The sequence below is a fragment of the Natator depressus genome, chromosome 19, assembly GCF_965152275.1.
Source record: "Natator depressus isolate rNatDep1 chromosome 19, rNatDep2.hap1, whole genome shotgun sequence".
Taxonomy (NCBI): domain Eukaryota; kingdom Metazoa; phylum Chordata; order Testudines; family Cheloniidae; genus Natator; species Natator depressus.
The window spans coordinates 10,968,882-10,990,242 of NC_134252.1; the positions used below are offsets into that span (position 1 = coordinate 10,968,882).

Here is a 21,361-nt window from a genome sequence, read left to right on the forward strand (position 1 = left end):
TCCTAATCTGCTCCCCAATACTGCATTAATGGGGGTACCTCAAACGCTTAAATATATTCAGCTTCACTACATCCTGGTGTGCTATTAGCCTCATATCACAGCTAGGGAAACAGAGGCACAAAGCAACTAAGTGACTTGCCCAAGGTCAGCAGCAAAGCTGGGTACTGAACCCAGGTTGCCAGAGTCCCAGGTGAGAACACTAACCACTGGGCCATCCTTTCTCCTGAGTTCAGCTGGAGCCTCTTGATGGCCACACATAATTACTAATGACAATAGCTCCTAAATCAGTGTTCATAACAAAGGATCCCAAAGCCCTTTGCAACCCAGGCACTCAGGAATCACCCCACATCACTCTGTGAGACAGCACCTCGCCCTTGAGAGATTTTTTAAACTCCGACTGCAGCAGAGGGAAGATGATGCCCAACCCCCTGTAGCCCAAAAGGGGCGGGGATGATTGGGACATCCCGGGGAACATTATGGGGTGATGCGTGAGTTAGACGCATTAGACCTCCTCCTACCCACGTGCGGATGGGTAACGGAACTGACCGGCTGTGGACGCACTGGGAGAACAGTCCGAACGCTCATTCTGCCAGCAATGGGGTCAGTGAGGTGCATTGTTTGGCCAGCAGCATGCTCCCGCTGTCACCCCATGTTCTGAGCCAGACCTGGTGTAAATGGGCGCTGGGTGCCATGGAGCCATGCTGATTGACACCAGCCTGGCCTTCTGACTTGGGTGCAGGGGATGTTCCGGTTCCGTCCATGGGGAATAACTGGAGAATAACAGGGCTCAGCCCGAGAGTGTCAGAGCGTGTCTCGGGCCAGAGCAGAGGGGCAGCGGGGGGGAGTGTCAGTGCACGGCCCAGAGCTCTGTTACCCAGCAGGGCATGGTCCGGCGTGTGGACAGAGCTGGGCTTCGAAAAGGAGCCTGCGAGTGGGCCGGGAGCCCGGAGACTTCGGAGGAAGAGGTGTGCAAAGCTGCCCTCGGAAAAGGGCACTTCAGAAAGCACTGAGTCGGGAGAGGCGGGGTGGGCTCAGGGCTAAGGCAGGGACCAGGCCTCCAGAGCAAGTCAGCGAGCTCCGAACAGTTTTACTAGACGAGCTTCATGAGCTCGAATCAGCCTCCCAGCCTGCACCCAGAGCCAAGAGGCCATGGACTAAACTCTCTGTTTATCCCTAGAGACGGCACCTCCAGGGCAGAGCGGAGACCCACTGGCAAGTCAACATAGGGAAAGCTGCATCCCCTGCTCCGTCCAGCTCCGGTCCCTTCCAGATGTGCTAAACTCCCTGTAAAAACACCCGGGGGCCCTGGGAACCATGGAGTCGGCATGGAAACCCAGGACGATTGGCAGCTGGGCCAGGCTGTGAGCCTTTAGCCGTGCAGGAGAAGGCTTAGGCCTTGTGACTTGAAGGGGATCACAAGCAGGGGCTGCTCACCCCAGTTCTCCCCTTCCAGCACCCCGAGGCCGCTGGGAGGGAATGGGAGTGCAGGGAGGGGAAGCATTGCAAAACAGAAGTTGGCTGCAGTGTGAACAAACCAAGTCCCTGATTCTGTTTTTGGGCGAGCTGGGGAGAGGAACCTGCTGCTGATCAGCCTGAGGACGCGTGCACTTACCACATTTCCAGCTTCAAAATAACCCCAGTGACCAGCGCTGTCTACATCCCCTCCCCCAGCCCGATTCTGGCTGCTGTCTCCCTGTCTGCAGAGACGATCCAGCCTCTGGGACTAGAACACGAGGCGCCGGGGTATTTTCGGCACTAATCAGGTGCTATTTTTTGCACGCCTGGTGGTTATTTTTAGGGGTGCGGTTTAAAGACCTGTATGGCAAATGTGATGCCGGTGCAAAGAGCCTCAGGCCTGTTGCTACCTCATGAGCTCACAGGAAGGGACTCTGAGCCTGTCCCATAGCCCTCCTGCCTACAGGGGTAGAATCATAGAAGATCAGGGTTGGAAGAGACCTCAGGAGGTACCTAGTCCAACCCCCTGCTCAAAGCAGGACCAACACCAACTAAATCATCCCAGCCAGGGCTTTGTCAAGCCGGACCTTAAAAACCTCTAAGGCAGCTAAAGGTTCAGGATGAGTCTCCCCCTCAGACAGCATTTCTGGAGCATCAGCTTCTGCATTCGCCTCCCTGTTCTACTTCCTGTGTATCCGGCCCATTACCTCTGTGTCCTGTCCCTTGTTGCGGATGGCTGCCACTCTCCACCCCCGAGGTGGCTGCATTGCAGCGGTGCTGCGGCTGTGTATATACCAAGGTGCTGGGATTTGCAAAGGACCCTGAGGCCAAGAATTTCAGACGTGACTAGTGATCTGGGAGGTGCCTGAATTTTTGGGTCCCAACCTGAGTCACTGTAAAGGGACCTGGATTTCCAGAAAGAGCCCTCTGAAAAATCAGCCCCCTCGAAAGGGTCTCCAGCTGGGAGCCCAGAAGCTGAGGCCCCCGAAGTTAGTCAAGGTTGAAAATCTTGGAGGTGCCTGATTCCCCTAGGCACTTTAGCAAAGTGCTGCATGCCCTGAAGCTCCAGTGGACTGCAAGATGCTCAGCACCTTTGCAAATCAGACCACTTATCAAGGGGCCTCAACAGGGACCGAGGAGTCTGCCACGAGGCCTCTGGGGTTGAAAACCTTGGCCCAGGTTTAGAAAGCGCGTTGGGATTGGAAGGCCTGATAATAAACCTAAGATGGACACTAGAGTGGCTAGAAGAGACCATGAGGTCATCTGGTACGACCTCTCGGATAGCAGCACGGGCCAGTTCATTCCACCCACATACCTCTATTGGGAGAGACCAAGGTGCCACCGATGCCCGGCAGTGCACTGCGTCTCTTTGCTCAGCAGCAGACCCGTGAGCCTCGGTGGAATGGATAGCAAAGCCGGACCAGCGTCAAGGTAGCCCCCATATTCAGCGGCTGGTGTCATTTTAGCAGGCCTGGAGCTCGGCAGCAGGTCATAGGAGAGATCCCTTCTACTTCATGCCACACAATAGGAAGGGGCTGGACCTTCCTTCACACAGGAAGGAGTTTGTGTTGCAACCGAGTTAACAGCTGGGGTGCATTGCAACATCCACTTGCAGGAAGCCTGCGATCTGCTGTGGCAGGGAAGCCATGAGGAAGCGGGGTAAGGTGGGGTTCATTCGCCCCCTCCCCCCCCACAAGGGCATGGTTGTCTACACGCTCAGGTGCTGGCCATGCTAGGTGAACAAGTCTTGCAGAAGGTTAGGCCTTGAGCTTGCAGCTGTGCAATGGCTTGGCACCTCACACCGCTGCTCCAGGACTCGTACAAGTAGGTTGCCACAGCAGGGAGCCAGGGTTTTGCTCGGCTCTGGGTCACACTGATGCTGTCCACCATACCCAGTGTGGCTGAGACGCCGCCGGCCTTGCGGGTGCACTGGGTCAGCCAGTTCTCCTAACTGCATCGCACACTCCACGGCTGCCTCCCAAACCTCCCGGCGACAGCGCAGGGCACGATGGGAGCAGCTCTGCTGCAGGAGCTGGGAGATCCCGCCGGGCTGGGATGCCCCATGGAAAGCGTTTGGGTGCACGCCAGCTGGTGCTGGAATGCCCAGGGCCCTGAGCCTTCACCGCCCTGCCCTGTGTGCCGGCATTTCCACTGTAAGTGCCATAGGCAGAGCTCACCACGCGCTCTCCCCCGGGGTGGTGCTTTACTCCCCCTATACACGGGCACTGGAGGCTCCACAGCGGCGAATCAGGCCCCACACTTGTGGGTGGCATGGAGCAATGCTGGCTGCAGGAAGGGGTCCCGTGCTGGTGGGGGCGGTGGGATCAGAGGGCCCAGCTGATCCCAGCCCTTTGTCCGAGACGAGTCCCTACGCTAATTTAGTCCCCAGTGGCATCACCCCCTCCCCAGAGCAGCTCTGAGGCCCTGTGTTTTCGATCAGCCCAGGCCAGGATTAGCTTTAACCCAAGCCAGGGGACGAGGCTTTGTGGCTGCAGCATGTCCTAAGCAGAGCCATGTGCCTTCACTCCAATACAGCACCTGCAGCTGCCGCGAGGCAGCACCCCAAGGGCGACCCACCCGGTGTTTGCGACTGAGCAGGTGCTAGTCTCCTGTCCCCGTCAGCACTGGCCGGTGCCCCAGCAGGCCCGGAGCCGGTTTGTGAAGGGCGTGGGAAGCGTCTGAGATGAAGAGGTGCCATTGTAGCCAGCAGATCCCTTCACGCTGGCCTCTCCAGGCTCCTGCTGAGCTCTGGAGGGATTCTGGCTCTTCGGCACTGGGAACAAACCCTGCCTGGCTGCCCGTCTGTGACTGGGGGCAGCACTGGTCAGTGAACCACAGAGGACTGCCTGGAGGACTGCCTAGCTGGGGGATGGGGAAGTGTGCGTAGAGCAGGAACCCAACTAACCACTTGCTGCTTCTTATCAGTGTCTGCACAAGATTGAGGAGAGGAGGGTGCATTTCCACCTCAGACACTTGCATGAGACCCAAGGCCGAGGCTGGCCCAGCTTCCTCATTCAGCGTCGGCTGTGGTGACAGCACCGGAGTGCTGAGGGGTTGCAGCCTGGCTCGGGGGGAGCGTGTCAGGGAGGAGGCAAAGGGCAAGAGCCCGGTTGCACTAACCGCCTCCCAGCAGAGTTCTTGCACCAGGGCCGTGTGATCTGTGGTGGGCGACAGCTGGGCTTAAGGGACTGAAAGGTCTTTGGGAGTTCAGCAGGGAGCCATGGGACCCGTTGGGCGTGACACGTGGTGGCCAGCAGCTTTCAGCTTCGCGGGGTCACTCCCAGCTGGCCTGGCACGCCCAGCGAGGGCTCACTTGGCCTTTCCATAGGGCAAAGAGGGATATGGCTGCTCCCAGGTGGAGCTGGGGATGCGGGTGCTGCAGGGGTCCCGACTCAGACCCAGACAGAAGGCTGGCACGTTCACCAAGGGGCATGGCTACATTCAGAGGCCACAAGCTACTGGGGAGATGGTACCCACTCGGCACTGCCAAGGGGGGACGTGGCCAAGGGAGGACAGCCCTCACTCCCACGCCCAGAGACAGCAGTGATTGGCTGACATTCTAACATCACTGGAGGAATTGCCGTGTCCACCCAGTCAGAAGAGAGCAACTGGCCATTGTTGTCCCCTTTGGGTCTGGATGTGCTACTGTGCCTCAGTTTCCCTCTGGCTGGCCGCAAGAATGTGAGCTCTTTGCTTCCAGCTGCAATGACTTCAGTCCTGGCCCCCAGCCTTGCGGAGGGAGAAGCTCATTTGTGAAGCCAGGAGCCCTTGCCCAGTTGATGACCGTCATGCAGACCCCCACATGGCTGCCATTCCAATGCCAGGCGCCCTCTTGGTTTATTAACACAAAGGAGCGTTAAGTCTTTTTCGTCCCTGCTCGCCGTGTCCTTTCTGGCCCTTTCCCGGGACACACCCATCACCCTGATCTTGGGGCTGTGATGCCTCTCCCCACTCCAGTCCCCTGCTGGTCTGGGTCCTGCCCAGCTCTGCACAGGCAAACAGGCTCCACGCTCTTTCCCCTCTGCCAGTCTCTGGAGCATCCATCCCTGGTCTCTCCTGCACAGAGCCAGACTTGATAGTCCTGCCTGATTCCTCAGTCGCAGGTTCTCCCTGGCACCTAAGATTCCCACTGCCTGGTCTTCCAGGGTCTGTGTTTCCATAGCAGGCAGCCTAGACCATGCACACGGGGGGGAGGACAAGTGCTTTGTTGCAGGCTCCTAAGGGGGAGTTGCTGTTTCTGCTGCACGCTCTGCTCTCTCCCGGTCTTCCTTGGCACGCGGTGCAGCCCCCTGGGACCCTTTCCCAGCCTGCCTGGTCTTGCCTTGGCACAGCAGCTGCGGGGGTCCTCGTTCTGGGCCAGTCCCGTTGCCTTTAGTGGCCATATTAATCATCTAGGGTCTCAACTAGTTTTAGTTTGCATTAAAGTCACCCTCCAGCTTGAGTCGCGTCACCTTCACCCAGACCCCACAGAGGGGTTTGAACACCTGACGTGGCAGGTGAAATTCTGATCAGGGGGGTAGGGGGAGAAGACCTTAGGGACAGGTCTTGGCTGGCTGAAAAAGCAGCTTGAAGCACCCAGGTGTGAGTCGGTCTGACCAAGGCTCTAGGGGCCGGGCTGGCTGGCCCTGGAGCTGATCGGCCCACGTGCCGAAATGAGCCCGCTGTAAGAGACGCCTGGCTCAGCTCGGAGGCAGGAAAGGCTCCACGGTGCTGCACTCCACTCTTCGCCCTGGCTGAGTAGGATCTGTTCTCTCCCTTTCATTTCACCTCCCCACTCCTCCCTCTTTTGCCCGATCCACTCTTCCCAGCACTGGAGGCACCAGCAAATGAGCTGTCTGCAAAGACACGCTCAGGCTCCTTCCCCTCCTCTGGGCAGGGCCTCGCTGTGGCATTGGCTCCTCGAGTTCCTGGTCTTGCCAGCACCGTTTAAAGGTGGTGCTCGGAGCTGCTGCAGCCCAGGGCAGGTCGAACAGGGAGCTGCGAGGATGGGGGCGCTCCAGTGGGTTCTGCTCTTCGCACTGTGGAGCTCGGTCGCAGGTGAGTCTGTCTCTCCAGCCCGCTGAGCCGGGGAGAGTAGAGCTCCTGCATCTCCAAGGGATGCTGTTACAGAGAGAACGTTTGCTCCCGGCCAAGTGAGAGCCGATGGAAGGCAACAGGTGATGGGAGCAGGGGAACCGGTAGGGCGACCTGAGGGCCTCTCCTCCGCCTGCTTGGGAGGAAGGATGGGAGTGTGCTTAAGGCACAGGACTGAGACTGAGGCTTCCTCCGTGACCTTTGGGCAAGTCACTTCCCCTTTCTGGACCTCAGTTTCCCCAGGAGACAACCATACTGACCATCCATGCCAGGGAAAGGGGGTGTGAGGCTATGCTCACAAGTGTCAGTGAAGCGCTTGGAGAGCCTCCGCTGGATGGGGCAGCGTAGCTGGGACGCTTGGCTCTGCCCAGTGAAATGTGGCCGGACAAGCTGGACTGGATGGTTAGTTCTCACCTGGGACCACTGGCTCCTGCAAGCCACAGACTGGATGGTACTCAGCCTTATGTCCTGTGCAGCAGTGCTGGAGTAGGGGGAAGCAGGCGGGGGGCAACCGTGTAGGGGTAGAGGGGGCTGAGCTAGGCGTGGGAGCAGGGACTGCCGTGAAACGTCACTGGCGTTCCAGGGGGAATCCAAGATTAACCTAAAAGCAAACCGGTGTGGCTGGGCTCTCTCTGGGTGGGAGCTGGCACCCCTTTTCTGGGAGGCACCTGCTCTGCAGTGCAGCAGCAGCTTGCCGGGAGGCTGTGGCTGCAGCCTGGCATTCCTACGACGCTCCCTCGCTGTCCAACCTGGGCCTCTCTCGGGGTGTGCAGTGGCCCTGACCCCAGCCCAGTCCTTTGTGTAGAACTGGCCTGAAATGGGCAAAAGTGGCACAGAGCCACCTGCTACCCCCCCTGCTTGGCATCACCGCCAGGGAGGGCCGTCCGGGGAAAGGCAGCTTCCTTCTTCGGGCTTTGCACCCTCTAGCAGAGGCCGGGGGCCTGCATGATGTGCTAGCCCCTAGGCACTGCTCTTACCCAGAGAAGCGCACAGGGCCATGGGCTACGTGCCAGCTGCCTTTCCTCTCGGCCCCCCAGCCTCCTTTGGGGGACCAAAGGGTGGAGGGAGGAGAGGGCACCACGGCATGGTGTTGCTTCCAGACAGGCTGTGGTTACCCCTCCAATTTAAGAACCTGTCCTCCTCCAAGGAAGATGCTGACATGAGGGAAAAGACGAGCTCCTTAAAACACAGGGTGTGTTAGCTTCATCCTGCGGCTGATGACTAAGCCCCAGCCAAATTGTTGGGGAGCAGAGATCCTACCTGCACACCCACGTCCCCTAGGGTAAAGGAGGAGAAGCACGTGATGTGTCTTAAACTGTGAGGGTCAAATCCTGACCAGTGCAACCCACAGGCCAACAGCGTAGGCCACGGGACCACACCTTACCAGCCCCCCCTAACACAACCTGGTGCCACCCAGTGTGGCCAGTGGGAACTGTGGGCACTCGTCACTTTTGAGACCCAAGCCCATTTACGTAGGTGCCTAAGACTGCATGTAGGAGCTTGGCATCAGGCACACCCCTGTGGAAATCTTGGCCAAATCTTTCTTTTATCAGCCATGCAGTATGGAGAGAAACTGGCGAGGATCCAGAGGTGAGCCAGGAAGCTGATGGAAGGGATGGAATAAGGCAGCTGAGCAAAGGCTGAAGGAACAGGGCATGCTTAGTTTGGAAAAGAGGAGAGTAAAGGGGGGACATGAGAGTGGTCTTCAAATATTTGAAAGGCTGCCATGAAAAGAGATGGAGGAAAGTTGTTCTCTCTTGCCACAGAGGGCAGGACAAGAGGCTACGGGTTCAAACTATCGCAGAGCAGATTTAGATTAAAATCTCAGGAAACACTTCCGGCCTGTAAGGACAGTGGAACCGACGCCCTGGGAGGTTGTGGAAGTGCCTTCGGTGGAGGTTTCCCAAAGGAGGCTGGGTAGCCACCTGCCTTGGATGGTTTAGACACCACAAACCCTGCCTCTTGGCAGGGGGTGAGACTAGCTGACCCTGGCGGTCCCTTCTCACCTCGTGTGACTGATGGGGCCTCCCACAAGGACATGCGATCCGCACACCACTGGTGGACGCGAGCGTTTCCCTGCTGCAGTGAGTTAGGTTGCTCCTCCCACTACAGGACATGGCCCAGGGCCTGTTGGTTTGCCACCTTTATCTTTAGGGTTACCATATTTGAACATTCAAAAAAGAGAACACTCCACGGGGGGGGGGGGGATTTGCTCTTGCCCCCCCCAGCCCCGCCCCAACTCCACTCCTTCCCCGCCCCCATTCCAACCCCTTCCCCAAAGTCCCTGCCCCAACTCTTCCCCCTCCCTGCCCCACTGGACCCCTTCCCCAAATTCCTGCCCTGGCCCTGCCTCCTCCCCTGAGCGTGCCACGTTCCCCCTCCTGCCCCCTCCCTCCCAGCAGCGTGAAACAGCTGTTTCACGGCGCAAGCGCTGGGAGCTAGGGGGGAAAGCGGGCACTCTCTCGAGTGATCGGCATTCACTTTCTTTCTCGAATGATCAACATTCACTCTCTCTCTTGAAGATCCACTCTTCTTTGGGGAAAAATAATAATGGCAAAATCCCAGACGTTTTTAGATATTTAAAAATGCCTCCTTAGGCAATTTAAGAACCAAAAAGCCAGACATGTCCGGGAAAATACGGACATATGGTAACCCTATTTATCTCACCCCCCTCCCCCCCCCCCCCGCGCTGGAGTGAGTGCTCCATGCAAACCCACATAGCCATTTCTAGAGCTAAGAGCTGTTGTAAACAGGTGCAAGTCCACTGAAGTCCATGACATTGCACCCACTTGGCCCAAGTCTGAAACTGGCCCTCAGGTGTAACTGGAGCCCTCCAACAGGGGGAACATGTTGGCTGTGCTGGCAGATCAGGGACAGCTCTGTACCTCTGTTTTCCTTTTCTTTCAGGAAAAGGCTGCAAACGTTTAAGCACAATCCCTGAATTTGGAGATATCTACCATGTCAAAGGTAACATTCCCTCTGTACAACTCAGGGCCGGATGGGCAGCAAATCAAACCCTCACCCTGCTCTGTGTGTGTGTGTGTGTGTGTGTAACAAACCAGACTGAAGCATACCCCGCCCCTGAGCCAGAAGCTGGGGATAGGCCTTATGATGGGAGTCCTCTGCCCAGCCCGACAGAGCCACGGGTTCACCCGGTGCAATTGTGCAAAGCTGCGTAGGGCAAATTGCTGCTGAGGTTAATTGAGGCCTTGGATCTGATCTGCCCTTCCCGGGAAAAAAAAATAACTGAAGGAGAGCTCAACCCAGTGACTCCATCAACTCCCAGCTCTACTAGTAAAAAGAGCTTGGCACACAGCCAGGCTCCGGAGCACCAGGGGCCACATCCTCAGAGGTATTTACGCTCCTAACTTCCAATGGACAGCAGGAAGCTAAGTACGTCTGAGGATCTGGGCCCGCGTCCCTCTCCTGCAGGCTTCCAGTTTGGCTGGTCTCCGCAGCCTGGAAGCTCCTGGGGCAGGGACTGTGTTTTCCTGGCTGTGTGGGGCCAGCACCCAGTACACTGTGGGCGTGCAACTGACAAACAAAAGAATGATAATGATTGTTCTCGACTCAATGCAGAAGAATGTCTTGACTCTGGGCCTCTGAGGTGAGTCTGTGGCTTTTTCCCGGGATGAAGCAGTGGCGTGGCTTTTGGCAAGCCGGCTGCACACTGCCTGCCCAAACCCTCTTCAACAACAACAAAGCTGCGACAGAGCCTGGCCTTTCGACACACGCACCGATCGCTCCCGGTGAGAGCCTCCCACAGAATGCTTGCTCTGGATAAACTCGTGCAGCAATTACAAGTCCAAGAAACCAAGGGTGTGAGTTGGCAGCACTGGATGGGGCCTCTCTAATGTTCGCTTAGCCTGTCTTCGAGGCACGGGCCTCGCTTAATCCATGCCCAGGATTCTGTGTTGTGCTGGGCCTGAAGGAACTTGAGTGGCCTTCAGAGCCCCGAGGAACCATCCATGAGCTCGGCGCCATCGACAGCTTAGCCCAGGGGTGTCTCTGAACCCCAGGGAGTGAGAGCCGGCTCCAGCGCTGTCAGGAAATGCTCTGCCCCAGACTAGAGCCCTCTAGTCTCATTCCCATGTTCCCAGAAATAAACCCGATGGAAGCGTGCACCTCCCCAGAGCTGCACCCTCAGGGTAGCTAGCCCCTGCTGCGGCTGTGCTCTGGTTTCAGTGCATGAGGTCGGAGCTAGCCTGAGGGTTTCTCCGCCAGCTCAAAGCGTAGCCTTATACCCAATGGGTTTGGCGCGTAGGAGCTTCCTCTGGGTGATCTGGCAAATCCACCCACCACAGCTTAGGGCAGTGGGGCCCAAACTTTTCCTGTCGCACCCTCTCTTACCAGTAATGAACTCTGTCCGCCCCCCCACCCCCATTACTCACCAGAGCCACACGGTTGAAGGTGGAGTTGGGGGCAGAGCTGGCGGGGGGGGGAGCTGGGGCTAGAGGTGGAGAGGGAATGAGGGGAAGAGCTGGGCTGGGGGAGGAACGGAGTTGGGGCTGGGGTTGGAACTGGTCTGGGGGCAGAGTGGGGCAGGGTGGTGCTCCCTCCCTGCCCCCCAGGGGTGCTGGCCCAGGCCCCGCCACAAATGCCCTGAACATTTCTCCGCGCACCCCTAGGCGGGTGCACCCCACAGTTTGGGGACCACTGGCTTAGGGCAGTGGGGACAGCTGGTCGGAGGCTTGCACTGATTTATGGCAATCCTCAACCACATGTGAGAAGAGCGCTGGCCTCCTGCACCTTCCAGAACTCAGCACTTTACGCGAAGTTCCCTCCAAGCACCTAATCCAGAGAGCACCAAAGCGAGGTGCGCACGCCTGTGCTTTCGAGCTGTACCTCAGGGCGACAGGCTCACCCTTGTCACCCGGGTCGGCTGAACAGGCCGGTTCGAAGACTGCGTTCTCCCGGGGAATCTCCGCGAACTACAGATGGGCCCTTGTCCCACGACTCCAAGCAAAAGACACTGACTAACCTGTCACTCGTATGCTGCAGGAGTCATCAGCCTGCCTTACGCCGAAATCGAGGAGCCCTTCGAAGCCTGGTACAACCTGACCGGAGGAAAGAGCCGGATCCAGTACTACCACGGTAAGCCGCCGGGGTACTTGTGGGAGGCGGACTAGAGAGAGTCTCCTGGGGGTCTGTAGAGCAGGATGTGCCTCTGGGTGGTTCACGTGCCACGTCTGGGGTGACACCATCTCCTGCTCTTGCAAGGGGCTTGCTCAGGAGCTGCAGCCGCTGGCGAAGAAGCCGAGGCTGAGAACTGCTGCGGGGTTCCTGGCGTCAGCGAGTGATCCGCGGAGGGCCCCGTTCTGAAAGGCGCAGAGAGCGCTGTGCTCCCCAGGACTTCCGCTGGGAGCCGAGAGCTCGGCAGCACCGGGAGACACTCAGCCACTTGCACGACCAGACCCTGATTTACTTAGTGCGTGTAGGCCGCAGGGCCACGAACGGCTCTTCCCTGGAAGGTCACCCTGCAGAGCTCAGTCCCGCTATCGGTCAGGCACGGGTTGCCTCTGCTTGGATTCGCTACAGTGGGGAGCAATGTGGACGTCACGCACTGAGGATAATAAAATCCCTGTCGCGGTGGAAGTGCAGGGTCCTCATGTGACATTTCCTATTGTCACCTGCATGCCGTGCCTGGCTCTCCCAGACCCAACGACCATGCCTGTGGCTCAGGGAAGCATGGCATCTGCTATCCTGGGGCGGGGGGAAGCAGGAGCCCACCCCCTCAGTCGGTGCTCTGTGGGAGGAAGGTGGAAAACGCTTAAGAGCAGCCCTGCGTAGAAACTGGCTGCCTCTATTTTCTCTTCCTACCTTGCAGGGCAGGTGATAACTTACCAGTTGGGATCGGTGAAGCCGTACGGTACCAGCTACAAGATCACGCCGGAAACTACTGAGATGGAAATGAACATCGTGAAGTGCTTCCGGATCAACGGCACGAAAGAGAAGCTTGTCAAGCCGCAGAGCGTCTTTCCCCACACACATGGCTTCAAGGTGAGCCCCTTCCACCGGGGATCTGGGCAGGACGGGGGAGGAGCGCAGGACCCCAGGCACTGGGCCAGACCCTCAGCCGGCATGACTCAGCGTAGCTCTGCTGACGTCATGCAGCCGCCCAGACTGACAGCAACTTGACTGGGACAGAGCAGCGATTGGGTTCGTTGTAGCTGGGAGAACCGTTAGGCCCATTCTGATCTCCAGTCCATGTGGCATTGTAGACAGCGCCTGACAGTTGGCCTGGCCATGCACTGCATGCCTCCTCCTTACGGGTATGTGGGAAGCCGCAGACAGTTGTTCCATAGCTTATCGGTAAATGCCAAGTCTCTGTCTCCTTGCTTGAGACCCTGTGTCTTTCAGTGTTCTTCCTGGCCTCTCCTGGCTGGTGAAGGTTCATGCATACACCTTGTGTAGCTGTCCAGATCCCCGCTGTGGGGTGCAGCAGGGAAGATGCACTGTTACAGCTCCCCAATTCTCTCTCCCAATACTTGGAGCAGTTTAGAGCAGCCTCGGGGCTGCTCTAGCCCTAGCTGAATATCCCTGGGGATATTCCAGGTAGAGATTCGTGGTGTTTTACACTCCTCTCCATCCCCTGCTGAGAGCCAGGAAGCGTAAGACCCGGAGAACCCATTCCATGCCCTCTGGGGGAGCCCTGTGTCTAAGCAGCACAAAAATAGAACAGCAAGCCAAGGAGTCCAGTCTGGCTTTGTTAGCGGTGTCAGAAATGGACGGCCCCAATCAGAGCAGGGGGTTTGCCTGGCCAGCCAGACCCTGCAGAAGGAGGTGAACCTGGGAAGGAGGCACCAGTGCTGGCCGAGAATCTCTTCTCCTTTCCCAACCCTGGGAGATTTGTTGCAACTAGTCCTTACTACAACGAGGTGGCAGCTTGGGCGAGCCCGTGTGGTGACTCAGCTGCCCGCTACCGAGAGATCTCCGTTGTGGGCGTTGGGCAAAGTTGCTTTCATGTGTCCCGGAGTCTGAATGAAAACTGAAATCTGCTTCGCCCGGATGATAATTTGGTAATGGCTGTTTAAAAGGCCTTGGGCATATGGGGAAAACTCACCAATATACTGCTACTTGCTTAACGCAGCTCCCTGGGGAGCGGGGCTGTGGAAAGATTCAAGCTCGTATTCAGACTGGGAGTTCTTCCGAGCGAGGCCCATCTCCTTGTGATGCAATGCCTAGCACGGTGGCACCCTGATGCTTGACTGGAGCCACTGGGTGCCACAGGAATACAAGGGCAAATGACACAGCTGCTCACTGTATGTATTCAGAGGCCACGTTGAATGAACCAAAGCTTGCAGAGGGCATAGCCAGAGGTAGACAAGGGAGGACTGGGTTGGAAGGGAGGACGGGGGAGGGGTCATCCTGGGGATCTTCGAAGCCAGAAGGACTTTTCTGATGGTGGCTGAGGAGTTTTTAGCTCCATGAATGAAGGATGCGGGCGCAGGAAGCGCTCTGGGTGGCCTAGAGAAATTATTTATTATGTAGGATGGTAGCAGCTGACCTAGGAGCTCCAGTCACGGACCAGGGCCCAACTGCGCTAGGTGCTGGACAGACACCAAACAAGAGACAATTCCTGCCCCCAAGAGCCTAACTAAACTTTCCTCTCTGGGGATGGGGCAAGGAGATGGGTCTGCAGCTGGTGCCTAGCCCCACAACCTCCGTGTGCCGGGTGGCGTCTGCTAAGGCAAGGCTCGGGGCTGGATTAGCACCAGCTGCCTCGGGGCGGGAAAGAGGTGCCGTGGGCAGCGTGGGCCAGGCTCACCAGCAGAGCGCTGGAAGAACCACGGGGCCTAACTCCGGCTCCCCTCCGTTGCCGCCCCAGTTCCTGCGGGAGGAGTACTTTAAAGGGCAATACTGCAGCGTGTGGCAGGATGTGTCCAACTGGGGCAAGAAGAAGAACGTCTACACCTTGTGGGTGACCAACACCAGCTGCGGCTGGTCGCCCGTCCACTACGAGATGCGGGGTTACAACAGCGTGCTGGGCTCCCACTACGACAAGTACGAGATCGACTACAGCGACTTCACCCACAGCTACCCGGCCTCTGCCTTCAACCTCCCCACCAACGGTAAGATGGGCCTGGCGGGCCCTCTCCATCCCTGGGCCAGCATTTATCCCTGCCCGAGACAAGCCTCGCCCTCTTCTCTGTATTCCAATAGCACTCAGCCGGGTCCCTTCGCGCTAGGGGCCGCACCAAGACGCGCGCAGAGACCGGCCTGGCCCCGACGGGGACGTAGACAAAGGGCGGGAGGAAGGGATCCGAGCTGAGGATTAGGAACCGAGGCACAGCGGGAGGATGTGGTCCGCCCCAGGCCCTCTGTGGCAGAGTCAGGAATTGACCTCACGAAGCCCAGGGCAGAGAGGAAGGGGTGGGTGGTGCCCTGCGTCCTGTTGCCGTGGGAGGTGCCCAGAAGCAGCCGTGAAACTATTTCGACAGAGGCACTCAGGGGCGGGGCAGGGAAACTAGCCCCCGCACCCATCTCCGGCTCCAAACAGACGTTGAGCAAGGGCAGCTCAGCCCCGTGGGCTGTAGAAATGTTGGAGACAAATGGGCTGGGGGCCACCGCCCGCTCTCAGATGTTTCCACTGGTGGCTGGCTGCGGACCCAGCCGCTAAGCCAGCTCGGGGGATAAGGTTCGCGGCTAATCTGGGCCTCTCTGCGAGGTAGCCTGGTTCTGTGGAAGCCCTGCTGGTATAGCATGGCTCTTGGCATCTGGAAGGGCCAAGATCCCGTGCCGAGTGTCCATGCCAATGTCTTCTCTTTGCTTCCAACCCTGAGGCCAGCCCGGGGAGAAGGGGAGGTCAGGCAGGCCCATGAGAGGCCGAACCAGCCTGTACCTGCTAGGAAAGAGGAGTGGGAAGCTGCCACAGTCAGGATAGAGAGAGGAGGGGATCTCCCAGCTCCTTGGGGCGAGGCGGGGAAGGGATCTAATGATCACTGTAGAGCTGTGGCAGCAGGGCGTTGCCCGCTCCCCCCGGGCACTGAGCATTGAACTTGGCACTAGCATTGGTGGGGGCCGGCAGCCTCGTTTGACCCAGCCCTGCTGACCTGCATTTTCGAAGGGAGTGAGGAACAGTCCGTGGGAAAAGCATCCTGCAGAGAGGCAAAGCCCCATGCAGCTTGGGCAGCTGGGAGAGCTTTGGTCCACCCGCCCCTGCAGGCATCAGAGCACTCACTGAAGCCTCTTGTATGGGTTGCCCCTAACCGGGCGGGGGAGCGGGGGGAGTCTGGGGGTGACGGCTGCCTGTGCTTGTGCCCTAGGAACGAAGTCCTGTGGGGAGCTCCCCGGATTGGGAGCAGAGCGCTGGATCCTGGCCAACCCCATGCAGGACTTTGTGGGGCAGCAGGAGGACCGGTCCCAGCAGGTGTTCCACCACTACCGGAAGGCGTTCGGGAAGAGCTATGGCAGCGAGCAGGAGATGGAGCACAGGACGCACACCTTCACCCACAACATGCGGTACAGGGCTGCCGGGGGGCAGCGGGGGCTCTGGGGTCACGGGGGAGGAGGAGAAGGGAGCTGGTGCATCGTGTGCTGAAGGAAACGGCATCTCTGCTGGGTCAGGGAGGCTGGAGGGTTCCCCCAGGGAGCTGGACGGGGGCTCGGCCTTGGCTGCTTGTGGAACGGACCTTCCTGAGCTAGCCTTGTACGTGGCGGAGAACGGCCTGTCCACAACGCCAGCAGCACCTGGCCTAGCAGCGGACTCTAGCTAGCGGCTGGAGAATGGAGTCCCGCAGGGCCTGGGGGCACATCTCCTAGCTCCATCAGCGCTGCCTTGGGTCTGCCTCCAGGAGCTGCAATCTCATCTCCCCGGGGTATGTCTACGCAGCAAGCGGGAGCTGGTCTGTTGACTTCCTTTCAGGCTGGCATCCCTTGGTTCCCCCTGTCCCCAACACACAGAACCCTCCCGGGTCGCAGCCTGTGGGAACTGGGAATCCCCCAAAGCCGTCTGGCTGCCATTTGAGGCTGCACCAGCCCTCTAAGGGTTAATCTGCTTGTTGCACAGGGGAGGACGCTGTGGGTGTGCCTGGTGGGTAGGGATTCCTTCGCCAGGGCTGTAGAGGTGTGCCACACACCCTGCCCTGTGGCAGGAGCTCCCTATGCCAGGTGGGCAGAGCAGCGCCCAGAAGCCATCGCTGCCCGGCTCCCCCTCTCTTCACGGCATCCATCCCTGCCCAGGTTCATCCACTCCAAGAATCGGGCCAACCTGTCCTACAAGCTGGCGCTGAACCACCTGGCCGACCGCACCCCGGAGGAGATGGCCGTGCTGCGGGGGCGGCTAAAGAGCGGGGCCCCCAACAACGGGCAGCCGTTCCCGTCCGAGGGGTACACTGGCCTCATCTTGCCCGAGAGCCTGGACTGGAGGCTGTACGGTGAGTGGGTTGTTATGTGGCTGCTTCTGGGCAGAAAGCTCTGTCTGGATGGAGCATTTCCTCCTGCCTCCCTTTCCCCACCCCGTTGCTGCTCATAGGGCTCGAACCCTCGAGGGGCTGTGGACTTTCGTTTTTGGGTGCCCAATGTAGGACCTCGAGGGTCTATATGTCCAGGGTGCGGAGCGCCCCCTGCTGCTGTGGAAGTCAATGGGAGCTGGAATCGTACAGCGCTGTCTGGAAGCCTGGCCTGATGGGTTGTTAGTTGGGACTCCAAAAATCAGAGGCCCCTGAAAAGAAACAACCCAGGGCGCATCTGAAGGCTTCGGCCTTACGGGCTGGAGCTGCTGGCATCCCGTTGTTACCCAGAGATCCGTGCAGTGCTGTTCGTGCAAACCCTGGGACAGACAAGCAGGCTGGCCCAGGGCTGGCACCAGACTAAATGCCTCAGGAAGGGATTAACGGGGAACGAATTATACCAAAGCTGATCTTACTACAGTAGTGCTGCCATCCAGAAGCTGCAGCCCAATTAGCTGAACAGACTGGGGGTCATTTTTCAGCTCCTATCACAGACTCCCCGTGTGACCGTGGGCAAGTCATCGAGGCGCTGCCTCGGTTTCCCCATCTGTAAAGTGGAGCTGGTGATACTTCCCTGCTACACAGGGCCGTGTGAGACCTAATTCATGGCTGCTAGTTAGTGCGTGGAGATCCCTGTCGGGGGAGCGGGGCTCTGCCAGCACCCAGGCCGGGGAAGCACCAGGCCCAAGAAGCTAAAACTCCAGTCTCCAGCACTCTACGCCCTGCATTACAGTTGGTAGCTCTTGGGCAGCAAGGGAGGGAGTCAGGCAGAGAGGGAACCGGGTGGATTAGAGCTCCCCAGATGGAGATTCCTGGAGGCACCTGGCCAATATGTCTCAGTCCCTGACCCCTCGCTCGCTCCCTCCCTCCCTCCCCAGGCGCCGTGACCCCAGTGAAGGACCAGGCCGTGTGTGGCTCCTGCTGGAGCTTTGCTGTCACCGGGGCGATGGAAGGTGCCCTGTTCCTCAAGGTGAGAGCCCGCCCGCCTCCCAGTGAGGAGACTGCGTGCTCTGCTGAGGGCACAACCTGCGTGCCTACATGTCAGAGGCAGCCCGTCCGGCTCCCCAGCGGGACGGCGCGTCCACACCAGTGCTCGGCTTGGGAGTGCAGGAGCCACCCTGCAGCAACCAGAGCCCTGCCCCAAGAACACTGGGCAGCCCTGGAACAAGGGTGGAGAGGGGATTGGGGGCGCTCCAGCAGCTGGAGGGGTGGGAATGGTCTTTGTGCTGAACTAGGGAAATCCAGGGATATTGGGGTGACTCCCCACTGCGTGGGCCCCAGGTGGCACAGCTGTAGCTCAAGGCTGGCTGGAGGTGGGGATGGCGGAGCTGGGAACACCCACTCTAGGCTCATAGCTCCTGATCCAGCCGCCTGGCTGCGGCTTTGCAGCTGAGGACCTGGGTTTCCTCCCTCCCCAGACCGGAGTACTGACCCCGCTGTCCCAGCAAGTCCTGATCGACTGCTCCTGGGGCTTCGGGAACTACGGCTGCGACGGCGGTGAGGAGTGGAGCGCGTACGAGTGGATCAAGAAGCACGGCGGCATCGCCAGCACCGATTCCTATGGCCTGTACAAAGGCCAGGTGAGTGTGGCGCCCTCCGGCTCGGCTGCCGGAGGTGCCCGGGGAGCGGCTCCATTGGCACGGGAGCTCTGATCCCGCTGAACCTCCCTGGTGTGTCCCAGGTCTGTGAGTCAAAAGCAGGTTGCCATGAAGGGGGAGCCTCTGCCTCCAGCAGGGCCGAGACCTCTAGGGGCTTTGGGGCTCTATCCCATGGGGCCGCTCCAGCGACCCCACTTAGAGTCAGTGACTAGGGTGCAGCATCCACGTGGGAAGCAGCCACTGGGACTGCTGACAACATGCCCTTGCTGGCCCCAATTACAGCTGCATGGCCCTGCTAAGGCACTAGCCTGGGACTTGGAAGACCTGGGCTCAACTGCTAGCCTGGCAAATCACTTCCCATTACTCCGTGCCTCAGTTTCCCTGACAGTGCAATGGGGGTGAGACTCCCCTGCCTATCGGGGGCGTCGGGGGGGAGGCACTTGGGCACAGAGCTGATTGGGGTCATAGAAAGAAAATAGGGGCATTAAAGCACAGACTGGACATGCCAGCAGCCAGAGACGCTTATGGCTTCCTTCGAGCCCAGGGGGCATCCGCGTGTTTGCCTGACCAGCCGAGAGGCCCGGCCCCTGGGGCCATCGGCCTGGCTCGCGCGGCCAGGGGTGGAGGAGAGTGGCTGTCATCTCCTTTGTCCCTGTTGCAGAACGGCTTGTGCCACTACAACAAGTCCGAGCTGGTGGGCAAAATGAAAGGCTACGTCAACGTCACCTCGGGTAACATCACGGCCCTGAAAGCCGCCATCTACAAGAACGGCCCCGTGGCCGTCAGCATCGACGCCTCCCAGCGGTCCTTCTCCTTCTACTCCAACGGCGTCTACTATGAACCCAAGTGTGGTGAGTGCGGCCGTTCCCGGCTGATCGGCCCCTGGGATGGCTTTGGCTGGCTCTAACCAGGCCCTGGGCAGTTGACATCTGGCAGCCAAGTCCAGCAATGCTGGGGTGCTGCCAATGAACGCGGTAAACACCATGACTCCACCAGCAATCTGGAGCCCCTCTGGCTTGACAAGTGCGTTGCAGGGGATCTGACACTGGGGGGCAGCCGCGTCTCCTTTCCCAGCTGCATACATTCAGACCAGACAAACAAGCCAGTTCAGCAAGATGTGGGGTTTTCCCTTGGGGTGGTGGGGGGAGGCCCAATGGCTTTGATGAAAGGAAACTAAAGCGGAGGAACCCCTGGCTCAGAGGAGGATGATGTTGCCACGTGGCAGGGCTTCACCAGAGCCACAAGCTGGCGGGGAGGGTTACAGTTTCAGCCTCCAAAAGGAGCAGCTGGAATAAAACCCAACGGATTTGCTGCCTGCTTACCAGGCTGCAGAACAGCATCTGAGAAGCTTGGAGCCACTACTCAGGAACCTGCCACCAACTCTAGGGTCAGAAACGGCTAACAAGGAGCACTGAAGGCAGGGCAGGGGAGAAAACAGGGCACTGGACGGGGAGCCTGGACTCCTGGTTTCTAGTCCCAGCTCTGCTGTTCATTTGCTAGGCGATTTTGGGCTAGTTACGTAAACCCGGTGCCTCAGGTTACCTGGGCGATAACAACACTTATCCACGGCTGCAGAGTGCGGTGAGACGTGTGGATGAGAAGCTAGGCCCTGGGTCTGTCACTAACGAGCCTGCTAGTGGTATGGTGCCGTCATTTATATTTGTTTTTTGCCCCTCTAGGTAACCGGAGAGGTAACCTGGACCACGCGGTCTTGGCTGTCGGCTACGGTGTGCTCCAAGGAGAGCTGTACTGGCTGGTGAAGAACTCCTGGTCCACCTACTGGGGTAACAATGGCTACATCCTCATGTCCATGAAGGACAACAACTGCGGGGTAGCCACGGATGCCACCTACCCCATCCTGGAGTGACCCTGGGGCCAAAACAGGCTGGGGTCACCTACGCCATCCTAGCCCCACCCACAAGGGTTACCAGGCCTGGGCTGTTAGTTTGCAGGCCAGGGTGGATTTCATCCCAGCAGAGACACCCACGTGAGAGCCTGATTCCTACCCTCCCCCTGCCTTGGCCCTCGTCGGTAGCAAATCAGCTCCTCGGAACCTCGCCGCACTAAGCCCCCGAGTGAAAAGGAAAGCAGCCACGCAGGCGGGAGGATGGTGGGAACAAACCCTAGCAATCAAGGCGGGGTGGTAATTTGGGGAAGGGGAGAGGTGTGAAAAGGGGGGCTGCCTGTACCGAGGGGTGGGGGAGTGCTGTCCCCCTAGGATGGCAGCCTGGCTACGGAGCAGCCCAAAGAAGCCCACGGGGGCGCAGCTGATGTTGCTCGTGCCATTGCTGGCAATAAAGTACCAGGGAAATTGCTGCCTCTCTTTTAAAGCAGGTGGGGGGATGAAGGGGCACTTGCTTCACAAGGCGGTTTGGCTTCACACGGCTCTGTGTGTGCTCCCGCCCGCTGCCACCAGGGGCAGGACACCCTGGGCACGCTGCCCCGGCCCCTCCCCTAAGCCAGCAGGTCATAGTCCTCTTCACCCCCAAAGAAAACCTCCTTCTCCCCCAGTACCTGGCTGCGGTGGCTCTTCACAGCCAGCTGGGCTCTCCCTGCTCTCCTGGTGCTGGCATGGCCCCGGGGGCATGCAGGGGTCCTCACTGCTGCAGGGGTGGCTTCCTGCCAGTCTATTTGGACTGGTGCTGGAAACCCCACTTGCCCTGAGAATGGCCAGGCCAGAGGCAGCTGACTCCAGTTAGCTGATCTTCATTTCCTCCCTGGGGCCAGCCAGCGAGCGAGCTCAGACCTTCTGCCCAGCCAGTCGGCGGTAAGGCTCCTCCTGGC

General features: G+C 59.0%; 2 protein-coding genes across 3 annotated transcripts in view; one reads left to right on the top strand and one right to left on the bottom strand.

The window, feature by feature from the left end:
• Window positions 1-11,556, bottom strand: part of FGR (FGR proto-oncogene, Src family tyrosine kinase) — a 51,991-nt gene extending 40,435 nt beyond the window's left edge. Inside the window, exon 1 of one of the 2 annotated variants that reach the window (XM_074934631.1) lies at window positions 11,510-11,556. The gene's annotated coding sequence lies outside the window, so the exon portion shown is untranslated. Of the gene's footprint in view, window positions 1-2,770; window positions 2,862-11,509 lie in introns of those variants that run through there. The other variant, XM_074934632.1, reaches the window with a different exon arrangement.
• Window positions 6,309-20,717, top strand: LOC141974695 (digestive cysteine proteinase 1-like). The gene is made up of 11 exons (XM_074934629.1): window positions 6,309-6,492; window positions 9,436-9,495; window positions 11,530-11,622; window positions 12,356-12,528; window positions 14,357-14,600; window positions 15,795-15,990; window positions 16,711-16,904; window positions 17,858-17,949; window positions 18,398-18,559; window positions 19,239-19,428; window positions 20,257-20,717. The coding sequence occupies exons 1-11, from the start codon at window positions 6,441-6,443 to the stop codon at window positions 20,442-20,444; spliced, it is 1,644 nt and encodes a 547-aa protein (XP_074790730.1). The 5' UTR covers window positions 6,309-6,440; the 3' UTR covers window positions 20,445-20,717.
• The last annotated feature ends 644 nt before the right edge of the window (window positions 20,718-21,361 follow it).

Coding starts and splice junctions, on each gene's coding strand:
- LOC141974695 (XM_074934629.1), top strand. CDS start 6,441: ATGGGGGCGCTCCAGTGGGTTCTGCTCTTCGCACTGTGGAGCTCGGTC. Junction 17,950..18,397: donor AAGGTGCCCTGTTCCTCAAG/GTGAGAGCCCGC, acceptor CTCCCTCCCCAG/ACCGGAGTACTGACCCCGCT. Junction 18,560..19,238: donor ATGGCCTGTACAAAGGCCAG/GTGAGTGTGGCG, acceptor TCCCTGTTGCAG/AACGGCTTGTGCCACTACAA.